Consider the following 12,389-nt stretch of genomic DNA (forward strand, 5'->3'; position numbering starts at 1 on the left):
GGGAACCGCTCAGGAAGGTGGCCGTGTCTTGGTTGGAGGAGGCTCTGCCGATCCACTTCTTTGTTGCATTATGGAGGACATTTGCCGCGATGTTCCTTACCATGGAGTCGGGACACGTCAGCAGGCGGAAGGCGTAGGTGATCACCACGATGTCACACAGGTCACCCATGCGGGGGACATTGGCACCGCCATGCCTATGGGCGATGTGGACCAGCTCGTCGCTGGCTCTCTGGGGAAGGAACAGCCACTTCACCAGCTGCTGGACAATCTTGTCTGCCTTGTTGAGGGGTACCTTCGCCACGGCGGATCCCCTTAGGACGAACGAGATGCGGGGGATCAGGAAGGTGTTCAGGGCATTTATCTTCTGCCACGGTCCTAGCAGGGAAGCGTCGATCTTGGCAGCATCCTGCAAGATCTCCTGGATGGTGTCCTCGGGTGTCTGCCGGACACGGAAACCCATCGGCATGCCGAGGTGCTGGTACGCCTGCCCCTCTGCCAGGGGGATGATGGGCTCGCCCTGGATCTGGAACTCTGTCGTCTGCACCGAGTTCCATTTGCTGCCATCGATGTGAAGAGTTGCGCACTGCTTTGCATTGAAGCGGAGCCCCATCCAATCAGCAGCTCGACTTGTGGCATCTAGCATACGTTGAAGGTTCTCTGGGTCATTCGCGGTCAGGACCAGGTCATCTGCATAAGCCAGGATGCTCACCCTCTCACGGTGGAGGTTGAAGCCATCTGTGCCATTGGAGATCACTCGCAGCAGCGGCTCCATGGCAAGGTTAAAGATCATGGGGCTGAGGGGACAGCCCTGTTTAATTCCACTCTGGATCAGGATCTCTCAGCGGTCTCCCCTTCGACCGAGCAAATGGTGGTGCTGCATCCCTTGTACATCTCTCCGATCACACGAAGGAAGTTCTCTGGCATCCCAAACTCCTGGAGCGTGGTAAAGATGTGGTGGTGGGGCATGGATCCAAAAGGTGTTAGTCAGGTCGAGCCATGCTACCGTGCACTGCCTCAGCGCCCTTCTGGCTGTTTCGATGGTGGTTTGGAGGACAAAGTTGTGTTCATAGCAGCCCTCAGAGGACATGAAGTCTTTCTGGATGGCACTGATGGCTCCCCCGCTCACCGACCACTCTGTGATCCTCAACGCCAGGCAGCTGGCAAAGAGCTTGTACATTATGGAAAAGAGGGAGATGGGCCTCCAGTTGCTGGGGTCATCCCGCTCGCCCTTCTTGTACACCAGTACTGACATGGCCTTCTTCCAGGAGCTGAGAGTCCAGCAGAATCGCTTGCACTGGTTGAAGAGCGTGGTGAGGACCAGGCAGCCGGGATCTTGCTTTTTCAGGAGGCTGTAGGGGATGCCGTCTTTCCCAGGAGCTGTGTTTTTTGTTTTTGAGAGTCTGGCCATCACTTCCTTGGGTGTATATTCAGTTTCCAGGACACCTGCTTCATCGAAACGGGGCAGAGAACGGAGGCACTCTGGGCGCTGCGCGTCATTCTGGGCTATGCGGTCGAAAACATCCTTGAAGTAGCTGTAGAGATGCTCAGATGTGATCGTGCAGTAGGGCGAGGGCCCATCTAGGATCTCCCTCATGGCCTTGGAGCAGTTTGCCCGGTACAGCTTTTGGATCCTTGAAGCCGCTGCTGGATCGTAGCGGCAGCTGGCGTCTCTACTTCTGGCTCCCCTGGTGGTGGTGTTGTGGTTTGGAGCAGGCATTCTGTGGGCAGGCGGGGCGTTCTCCTGGTTTGAACTTCTCCTAGGAGCTACTTCCACAGACAGTTCTTGGGTGAGCCTGTCTACGAGGAGGTCGAAGTCGTCAAAGGACTTGCTTGTAGCTCCTCGGTCCAGGCAGTCTGCCACGGAGTGGCAGCCCTCACTATAAGCTGCTGGCCCTCATGGTCCTCGACCTCGTCTGGTGCAGGCTCAAAGCCTGCGTGGTCAGCCTGCCGTCTATCTCGTGGGTCAGGATTCCCTTCGGTTGGGTACTGGGGTGGGATCTCTGGTGGGATGCTGGCGTTGCTAGTGGTCGGAGAGACGCGGTCTGACTCAAGGGTTGCTGGGACACCGCTGGTCCTTCTATGTGTGGCTTCTGCCTGGGTGGTTGCTGCTGGAGTGTGAGATCTCCCGTAGGCCATGTCCCGCAGAATGGACTTGGGGGCTGTGCTGGCTGTCTGGCAATGAAGGCTCGGTGCTTTGCTGTGGCTGCTGGGCTGGTTCCTCCAGTAACATCTGGAGTTTGTAGGGCGATCTGGGGCATGGTGCTGGCTCCTCCGATGGCTGGAGCTCGCAGGGCGGTCTGAGGCTTGGCACTGGCTCCTCTGGCTGCTGGAGCTCGTAGGGTGGTCTGAGGTGTGGCTCTGGCTCCGATGGTTGGAGTTTGCAGGGCGGTCTGAGGGGCAGCGCTGGCTCTTCTGGCAACAGGATATCGAGTAGTTATGCGCGGTGGAGCGCTGATCCTTCTGGGGATGGGGACGTGCTGGACAGGTGGCAAGGTAGTACTAAGTCGTCTCAGTATGGAGATTTGCTTGGCGACATGAGAGGGTGAGACGGGCCTCCTGCTGGCGAGGATCTGGGTGATGTTCCCTGAGGCAGCAGGTACCTTCTCGATCGCAGCATCCCGTTCTGCTGGCCTGGCGACGGGGGCAGGCTTCTTGACAGCAGCTTGCAACGTTGCTTTTCTTTGTTGAGGCTCAGGAGCAGCAGACCGGCACGCAGTAGGAGGGCTGGGAGCCGGGGCAGGAGACTGTGTTGTTCCCTTGAGGCGTTTCTTGCAGGCTACTTGGTGTGTCTTGCATTGCTTCTGCATCTCGAAGGGCAGGCTGCAGAGGGCACAGCTGAAGGCGACCCGCTTGCTGTGTCATCTCCTTAGGTGCCTGGTGACGCCACAGAGGAGGTAGAAGCTTTGAGGCAGAGAGCAGATGGGGCAGATGAGCATGTCCACAGTGAGGGGGTACTGCAGGTAGATGGTGTCCTCATTACCTTGCAGCGGGGGGGTTCCAGCAGCATCAGCGGTATCGCTGGCTGGTTCATCCTGGTGTGGGCGGTGGGGTCGAGAGGTCCGGCTGGGTGGACATCCGGCAAGATCCTGGGGTCCCTGAGGGTGGTTTCTGAGGCTGGGCAGGCATCCAGCAAGGTGCTGGTGACCCTCTGGGTGATCTCTGGAGAGATGCTGGTCCTGTCTACGGAGATTCCTCTCTTGATGGTGTGTAGAGCAGCGAGAGCACCACCAGCGTCAGGGACCTGGGCAGCTGCGGGGGTGGGAGGTGGTCGCCTCAGAGCATCTTGCAGCTGTAGAGTGGGGGGGCTCTCCATTGGCGCCTGGTGTTGCTGGAGAGCGGGAGGGCTCTCCGTCGGCACTGCTGTAAGGTGGGGGGCTGTCCCTCGGCGGCTGGGGAGCAGGGGGAGGGGGATGTTCCTTCTGGTTGTGATGTCCTGACAGGCCAGTCTCAGGATGCAGGATCTTACTGGAACACTATCTCGGAGTGGGTCCTTCGAGCAGCCACTGTTCTTCCCCTTCGTGCTGCAATGTCCTAGAGGCACCTAGCATCTTCTTTGTAGTCATTGTCCAAGAGACCTTCTGTGGAGCAGCAGCAGTGGTGGTACACGGTGCAGCTGGGGATGTCTCAGGAGCAGAGAGAGGATTTCCTTCCAAAGTAACAGCAGCAGAATACATCTTCAAAGCAGAATCAATTTTTTCAAAAATGGCAGCAGGAGAATCTATCTTCAGAGCAGGTGTTGCAAGTGTTCATCAAAAGAGATTAAACTGATAAGAACAGACACTACACTTTGAAACTTGCAAGCGGCTAATTGTGTTAGTACATTCTAAGACAGAGTCTGTTCTCAAAGCAATTCTTTGTAACAACAACAACAACTACTCACACAGAGAGAGACTCAAAGCAATACTCTGTAAAAACAGAAACAGCACCCAGAGACTCCACACCCTTTTGTTGTATTCATCTCTCTTTGTTAACAATTGTGATTAAAATAGAGATAGAGGATGTATGTGGATGGATGCTTGGTGTGAATAATAACTGAATGATCAGGGAGGTGCCAGCCTAAGAATCCAGTGTCCATCAGCTGAAGAAGACGTCAAGTGGAAATAACCAGAGGACCCCCGGAAGGCAGACTGGAATCCACCCAACAGCCTCAAGGATGGGAGAACCAAAGAACAAGATAACATCTGGCAGCACGGAGCCGTCAGGAATGTGCCATCTGCTGATTGATTCAGCAACAGCATGATGAAGCAATTCCCATAGACTGGCATAGGAATAAATTCCTATAAAAATGGACTCTAGAAAGTGAGAACTTTGGGGTGTGATTCTGCAAACCAACTTCCAGGAGCATCAGAGGAGCATCTGACAAAGCCCTGCTCCCTCCTCATGTCCAGGCCACCTGGCCAGTGGCTTGGCATGAGCCACTCTACGGCTGGTAACTATGATAACAACCTTGCAGAACCTCTGTGTGTGTGTGTGTGTGTATAAATATGAAATTGAATGGAATGTTATAGGTATAACTAATTGCTTACTAGGATTCTTTCTGTATTCACAATAATGTGGCATTTTGCCTTTTCCCCTTTAATAAGATCCTGCTGGTTTTTATTTTATTGGCATAACAATATAAGATCCAATTACCCCCCACTCCTTGTCCCGATTTTTCACGCTTACTGTCTGGTCACCCTAGCCCTGACATTGGTTTGGCTCAACTGATTGCTGCAAGGACAAGTGCCTTCTTCCGCTGATTAGAGAGAAATCCACGGTCATGCTGAGGTCATTAAACATATTGTTGAAACCACCACAAACACACATTCACTTGTACTCAAAAACCTGTGAACTGAACATTTACAACTCATCCAACTAAGAGACACGAGTCTAGTGTCCTATCCAGTTGGGCGAGTCTACATAAATGACGTGTGTGTTAGTACAGAAAATAGACTTTGATTCTTTATTTATATATTCTTTTACCAGATATTCTGTCCATGTAAAATTGAACACCAACTCAATTTACTTTGAAAAACCATTTCAACTCTAACCAGTAGATGGCAGTTATCGCTTATATGCTACTTAATGCCTATGAACCCTGGTTCATCACCCAGCTCTCTTCAAACCCAATTTAAACCAGCATTGACTTGCATGCCCAGTCCTGATAAATATATACTAGCGATGTTCATGTTTACCTTACACCCCCTTTCTACTCCCCTTATTTTTCACTCCACCTGAGATATTCCTTCAGTTAAAAAAAAATAATAACTTGACTTATTGTGAAAACACTGTTTCCAAATACAGCCAGTAGTTTGACAGCAGAACTGTTTTTGGCCATACATCAATTCATCCACTACAGATGACTGATAATCTTTACACGCACTTTCCACTACTCTTTCTTCTTAATTACACAGAAAATACCATGACTATTGGAGCACTCTCTTTGGAATTTTGGCCTCCCAACCAATTTACTCTGAATTTTTCATATCTCACCTTTTCTTTCTCTCGAATCAAAGAGTCACTTTATTGTATTTCTCTATAGTAATATTATAATACAGACAAAGTCCTTCTTCCTCTCTCTGATGCATACCCCATTTCTAATCTACTCCAAATTATTAAAATATCACTGTACTCTTTTTAGCAAACTCTTAAAGTCTATGACTAGGTTATGACTAGTCTTAGTCAGGGTTTTTTGTTGTTGTTTTAAACTACCATCAGTATAACTTTGTATTAAAAAAAACCCACATTCAAACCTAAATATTCAAACAAAACAACTATATTTAATAAAATAAGAGGTCTACATGTGGGCTACAAAAATTATTAGAAGCATGATGTTGTTTATGTTGTCAATTTGAAGTGATCTCTTCCAAATAAGGAGAGTTAAAGAGAACAGGATTATTTAGTATGGCAAAGGAGAATTATGGATCGTAAGAGGAATTATGAGAGAGTATATAAAGTCATGAATGGCAGAGGTGGTCACTGAGATGGGGTACACAGACCCCACACTGACTGAAAAGGATTAATAATGAGAGTCTGTGAGCCCAATCAGCCCCACCCCATTACACCTGTGTAAGGCAACAAGCCTGGAGGGAGGAGATAAAGAGGAAAGGCTCATCTCAGTAAAATGCAACTGGCAGAGGGAATAATCTTCCTGAGTTAGGCTTGTGAAGGAAGGCCTGGCTAAGATCAATACCTCTTTGGGGCAGCTGGGCCTGGTCTGGGACCTTTTGGTTATCATAACTAGTTTGGTTCCCCTTTTTGGGGATCTGAAGAAGAGACTAACGAGACAGGACTAGTAAAAAGCACCCCAGGGATATAGCAGAGGTTCTGAACAAACAGACCTTATTTGCTTCATACAGGATCCCTGGGCTGGAACCCAGAGTAGAGGGTGGGCCTGAGTTCCCTAATGACACCCCCTAGGATGTGGTGTGAAGCTGCTGGAGCCAAGGGCTGTAAGGTCCACAAATCCCAAAGTTCTGGTTCAATGCTGCCAGACTATTGGTGTGTTGGGCTTGGTTTACCCTGGAAGGGGAAGGATTAAAAGTGACCTGGCTGGAGGGCCAAGTCAAAGGAAGAGGCACTCCATTACAGTATTGGAGTGGCCGTTAGCAGGGGGCACCAAAGAAGAGGCTGCTATGCCACCCGGCTACGAGAGACACTCCTATGGTGAGTAGACTCTTCCATAGTCACTAAGGCACTACTTGTCCCATAGCAAAGGAATGGCATTTAGAATTAGACTGGAATGAAAATATTTTCCTTTATCTCCAGTCATTGGACATGGACTCTGCTTTTGTTATTCTAGATGTGATGCTTATATTTGAGATTTTGTTCTTCGCTCTTTCCTTATCTTCCCCTTCTCTTTGTTCATTAGGTTCGGTTACCGTCGATTAGCTTTATGTAGGGCTTGGAAACCGTCAGACTAGAGCTCATGCTAATATTCTCTGACAGAATATTCCATAGTAGAGCTGAGCAAATAGTTGATTTATTTTGGTTTGGTGGCCAAACCAAAAAATAGTTGTTGGCTTCAAACCTAAACAGACTTTTTTTTGTTCTGTTTGCTTACTGAAATGCGTTTTTGAGGTTTTGAAAATGTTGAATTGATTTGACTTTTCTCATTTAGAAATGCATTTTTTTTAAAAATGATCAGTTTCAACATTTCTGAAATTCTTGTTTTTTTTTTTTTTTCCAGCCAAAGCTTTTCATTGAATTCAACACAAGAAACCAGCAAAAGGTTTTAGTGCATCGAAAAATGCTGCTTTTTTTTTTCTTGAGGAAATTTACTATTTACCAAAATTTTCTGCCCTGCTCTATTCCACAGCCTAGCAGTAGCTGTACCCTTTGCTCCTACTGTTTCACTCTGGACACAGGTAGCTTATGTCTCTGATATTCACTGTTTTGTAGGCAGTGAAAAGAGAGGCAGTCTCTAAGGTAGCCTGGTCCCAGTCATCTATGTGTATTAAAGATCAGCATACGATAGTGCACAGGGAGTCAACTGAGGACTCAGAATATTTGGGCAATATGCCCTCAGTGGCTAGTCCTGGTCAATCAATACCAGTACCATTGGTTTTGACTTCACGTCTCTGAGGGTACGTCTACGCTACAATTAAACACCTGAGGCTGGCCGTATCAGCTGACTTGGGCTTCCAGGATCTGAGCCAGTCTGTCTACCCTGCAATGAAACAACCCTATAGCTGAGTCAGCCGACGTGGGCCATCTGCGGTTGTTTAATTGCAGCATAAACTTTTCCTGAAACTGCAGATGTTACTAAAATTGTATTCATTGCTCTCTCCAACAAGCTTCTCAGTTAGAAGGCTACTTATTTACTCCTGTAACCAGAGGCCTTGAAGGAGGCAGTAAGCCAGTAAACAGCCACTTGGAGGACTGCTGAGGGACTATTTATATTTTGGGATCTAATAATCTCTCTTCTCCCTCCTCCCCTTACTGGGCCAAACAAAAAATCCTAGTTACTACAGATCTGTCCCAGTTTTTACTATGAATATAAAAATTACAGATCAGAATTCTCATTTTTTCCAAAAGAACAGATTTTCTCTTCTGAAAATTGGGTTTCAGTTAAAATATTGCCTGTAAAAACATAATCTGATGTTTATTGGACAATGCACCCCTACTTCATTTACACCATCCACAAAATATTTCCTCCTTTCTGCAAATGAGAACTGGTCACAAACTCAGAGGTTCTTTGCTATAGCATACTATAAATTATTATTCTGTGTTAAATACTTATTGTAGGAAGACTTACTGTTCACAATGTCACCTTGAAGTTGAAGAATCTGTGGAACAGGTATTGTGAGAACAACTATGTCAAACTGTTCTGGGGATCCTGTTTTCTTGCAGACCTCCCATTTTCCCCCTCTGAGGTAGATCTGTGTTACATGGTGTTCATAGAAGACATCTGCACCTGCTTCAAAAAAGAATAGTTTAATACATACAATTCTGTATCGGATAGTAGAGAACATGCATAATATCAGAATAACTTCCACTAGTAATCAAAACTATGGTCCTGATCCCGCAAACAGATAAGCATGTGCTTAACTTTTAGCACCTAATCTGTCCCATTTTCAGCTGGAACTACTCGCATGATTAAAATACATGCCTAAGTGTTAGCAGGACTGGGGCATAAAAACTTAATGAATTATGATCACAATTATAACAGATTTGCAACATCAACAGATGGAAAAAAACCTGTTAAAATTAATAACTATCTCAATATGGAGAGGTAGAACACGCACTAAATACTGTAACAAAACACTCAAATTCCACTGCTTTTCAAAGAAAAACAGCAATGCTGCTATGACAGTTTATATCAGCTTGGTTATCTGCTCCTTAATCTTTTGTAAACAATTCTAAATATAGTACAGCTTTATATCACAAGTACATGTTGTGAAACACTAACGGTTAATAAATCTTTCTTTTCAGCACAAGGCTTTACAGTCAGTTGATAGATTCCCAGATCATCAACTGAACACTGTTTAAACCAATACTATACATTAGTTTAAAAATTCCAAATTCTGGTCAGATGCAGTTACTCAAGATTTATGACTCAAATTTCCCCCTAAACCTCTCACTCAAGGTACGATCCTACTCCCACAGAATTAAATGGCAAAAGTATCCTTATCCTAAAGGATCTGGACTATACTGATAAAGCAGAGAGTGCAAATATAACTCTGGCCTCCGATCCTGTAAACACCTAAACATGTGCATAAATGTACACATGCCAGCAGTCCCATTGAAGTTAACAGGACTGCTCACTCAGCTGAAGTTACATGTGTGTAAATGCTTACAAGACTAGAGACTTGGTTTCCTTGGTTTTTAAAGTTTTGCAAATTAGATGTTACCCATTTAAACATCTTCAAGATGTCAGCATGAAACATTTTTATGAAAAAGAATCTAGTCTTTTTCAGCTTCAAATAGACTGTATCAAGCCATATTCATTCAAAATGCTCGTGTGCCATGACAGATTCATAGATTCTAAGGCCAGAAGGGACAACTGTGATAATCTAGTCTGAATAACCCAGGCCACAGAACTCTCTCCAAAATAAGCCCTGTTTGAACTAGTCCATATCTTTTAGAAAAAACATCCAATTTTGACTTCAAAATTGTCAGTGATATGAGAATCCACCAAAACCTTGGACACTGTTTCAATGGTTAGTTACCTTCGCTACTTTGTTTCCCATCTGAATTTGTCTAGCTTCAACTTCCAGCTGCTGGCTCTTGTTATAACTTTGTCTGCTAGATTGAAGAACCCATTGTCAAATACTTATTCCCCATGTAGGAACTTACAGACTGATTAAGTCACCCCTTAATCCTCACTTTGTTCAGCTAAAAGGATTGAGTTCCTGGAAAAAAGAAAAGGAGTACTTGTGGCACCTTAGACTAACAAATTTATTTGAGCATGAGCTTTCGTGAGCTACAGCTCACTTACTCCTTTTCTTTTTTGCGAATACAGACTAACACGGCTGCTACTCTGAGTTCCTGGAGTCCATCTCTATAAGGCATGCTTTCCAATCCATCATGCAAAGTCTTACATATACAAATCCTACACTCGGCTACCAAGCTTCCTTGACCAAAGGACATGGGAGCAGTGCAGTGTCACTGCATTCAGATCCCTTTCCAGAGGGTATACTAAGCCTGGGGTGCAAAGGAAAACTTTCTATCGCATTCACGTGACAGTAGTTTCAAGAGGTAGGTGGGAGCCTGGGTCACTCCTTGTTGATCAAAGGAAGGATAATTATCGGAGAGTTGTTAATTACACAAGATGTCTAAAGACTACCTGACTCTGTTAAATAATGCTTGACAATTGAAGAGATTCCCTGAGGAGTCACAAAATTGTGAGATCCTTCTTCCATCACCATGCCTTCCACAGGGGCAGTCAATGGCTTCAACACACCATGGGCCAAAAGGTCCTCGTAGAAGCTAAAAATCAAACAAAATATACATGCTAAATATCTGCAAGAACAGTAACAGCAGCATTAATTGTTAACCATAGCAATTAGACTGGCATAACACACAAATTATATAATCTTTGTCTTCTATAACATACTCAACTGGCATTTGAAGCTGAACTATATATGTTTAGTATTAATGTATTCCTAATAATTACATAAATAAAAATGACCTTATATTTACTTTTCACTACTTCATAAGGACTGGTCTCTTACAAGGGAAAGATAATATACCCACCTAGCTCTCCCCATTGCAATCCTGTTGGAAAGTTTCCCATCAGTTGGAAATTCTGACTTACTGTGGCAAGAAGATATATGATTATGTCTGGAGCTAAAAGTATTTAACTTACTGCTCACTTTCCTTCTCTTGTGAAAGCTCTAGATCATGTCAGAGCTGGACTTTGAGTATCTTCTAACAGGTGCAACTTGCTTCCTTTGGTATTTACAAAAGATGTCCTGTACAGTTTATCATCAATTACCTATCATTACATTGTCGGCCCACTAACCCAGCTCCTAAGGATTTATTGCAATATTCCAAACCAATGAACAGCTTCAAACAGTCATACAAATTTTTTTTTTAAAATAGGGGTGTTTTCTCCTTCTCTCCAAAATATTACCGTGGTCCAGTGAAAACTTTTTTTTAAGCAAAAAAAAGCCATAAGAACTTTAAAGTCTGATATTTCACAGTTCCATAAGGCAAGAAATAAAAAGTTTCATGCCACTGGAAATCAATGATTCCCCAACTTTCCAACTAGACTCGGCCACTATCTGCCTTAGTTTTCCACAGCATCTATCACTGTAATATCAAAGTACTTCCCTGGTACATTAGTTTGCATGGCAAGGTTCCTAGTAGATTTTGAGACTTCTGTTCTTTGCCCTGCCTGGTAGTCAGCTCTGTTTTGGGATAGATATTTGTGTGTGGTTTTCCCCTTTCACCTCTCGCCTCCAAATCTGGAATGGAGGAAGGCCTTGTTAAAGAGATTTTGCAACGTGCGCTAAAAGTGGTCAAACTCTGGATTAGCCTCTTCTGGAAGCTTGTTCTACAGCTGAACCCCTCCCTTTGCGAATGATTTGCGTCTGGCTGTGACATACTTGCTTTGCTCTGAGCTTTCTTAGCTGCATTTTTTTTTCCAGTTGTTAAGGAGGTCTTGGACAGAGAACCTGGGCCTTGAACCGCTGACAGCAAGAAAGATCAAACCCAAGGCCTTGACTTGATAATAGAAGCAAATTAGGAGTTAGCCGAGGTAGCACAGCAGAGAGGTGATGTACTCATGGCAGTATGGCCCACTAACAAGGCAAACACTACAGTATTTTATCCAAGCTGGAGTATCTGCACTGTTGCTATTTTCAGATACAGTGAGCTACATTAGTCTGGATGGATTTCTGCGGTCAGATCCTCACCTGGGAGGACAGAGTGAAGAGCCACTGGAAAAAGGCATTTTTCCACCATTTATATCCTTGAGACTTAGGCAAGGTGCCAAGTCAAGCAGGGTCCCTAAGATAATCAATAAGATGAATACCTCCAGGAGAGAGAGAGAATGACACAACTTAAATATATTAGACAAGCTATCAATTGGAAAGCAGCGTAAAACCATTTTAATGAGACACCTGATGATTTTTTTAAGATAGGAAGTAACATTTTTATAAAACCAGTAGAACTTTTCAACAAATACGCTATTGCTAGTCTGATGGCACAGTACACTCTGTAAGTCTGAGGTTTTATTTTTAATTTTCAGTAAGCCTAGAAGGAAAACTGGACAATTCCTAAAGTTTCTCTTAATTTTTCACATGTAATGCCTCTGACTCCAATCAGGATAGAGACAGTGTGTAAAGTAACTCAAGGCAGAATTTGGCTTAGAATCCTGCAACCCGAGCCAAACTCAATGGGAGAAGTGTCAGAGCCAGATCTGGTCGGAGAACAAACCCACCTGCTTGGTTCAGCTCTTCTCG

General features: G+C 45.1%; 2 protein-coding genes across 14 annotated transcripts in view; one reads left to right on the top strand and one right to left on the bottom strand.

The window, feature by feature from the left end:
• The window catches only part of RNLS (renalase, FAD dependent amine oxidase), a 148,824-nt gene that overhangs the window by 133,116 nt on the left and 3,319 nt on the right, over positions 1–12,389 (bottom strand). For 11 of the 13 annotated variants that reach the window (XR_006282483.1, XM_038410443.2, XM_043517984.1 and 8 more), the window contains exons 3-4: positions 10,268–10,410; positions 8,237–8,398 (exon numbers count right to left, since the gene is read on the bottom strand). Coding sequence is in view for 12 of the 13 variants with exons in the window: in XM_038410443.2 (XP_038266371.1) it covers positions 8,237–8,398; positions 10,268–10,410 (305 nt within the window). In the remaining variant the exon portion in view is untranslated. The remainder of the gene's footprint in view (positions 1–8,236; positions 8,399–10,267; positions 10,411–12,389) is intronic. The other 2 variants (XM_038410437.2, XM_038410440.2) reach the window with 1 other exon arrangement.
• LOC119858904 (lysosomal acid lipase/cholesteryl ester hydrolase-like) overlaps positions 6,072–12,389 on the top strand; it is a 41,117-nt gene continuing 34,799 nt past the window's right edge. The window contains exon 1 of the transcript XR_006282481.1: positions 6,072–6,645. The gene's annotated coding sequence lies outside the window, so the exon portion shown is untranslated. The remainder of the gene's footprint in view (positions 6,646–12,389) is intronic.

Source organism: Dermochelys coriacea, chromosome 7, assembly GCF_009764565.3.
Source record: "Dermochelys coriacea isolate rDerCor1 chromosome 7, rDerCor1.pri.v4, whole genome shotgun sequence".
Lineage (NCBI taxonomy): Eukaryota > Metazoa > Chordata > Testudines > Dermochelyidae > Dermochelys > Dermochelys coriacea.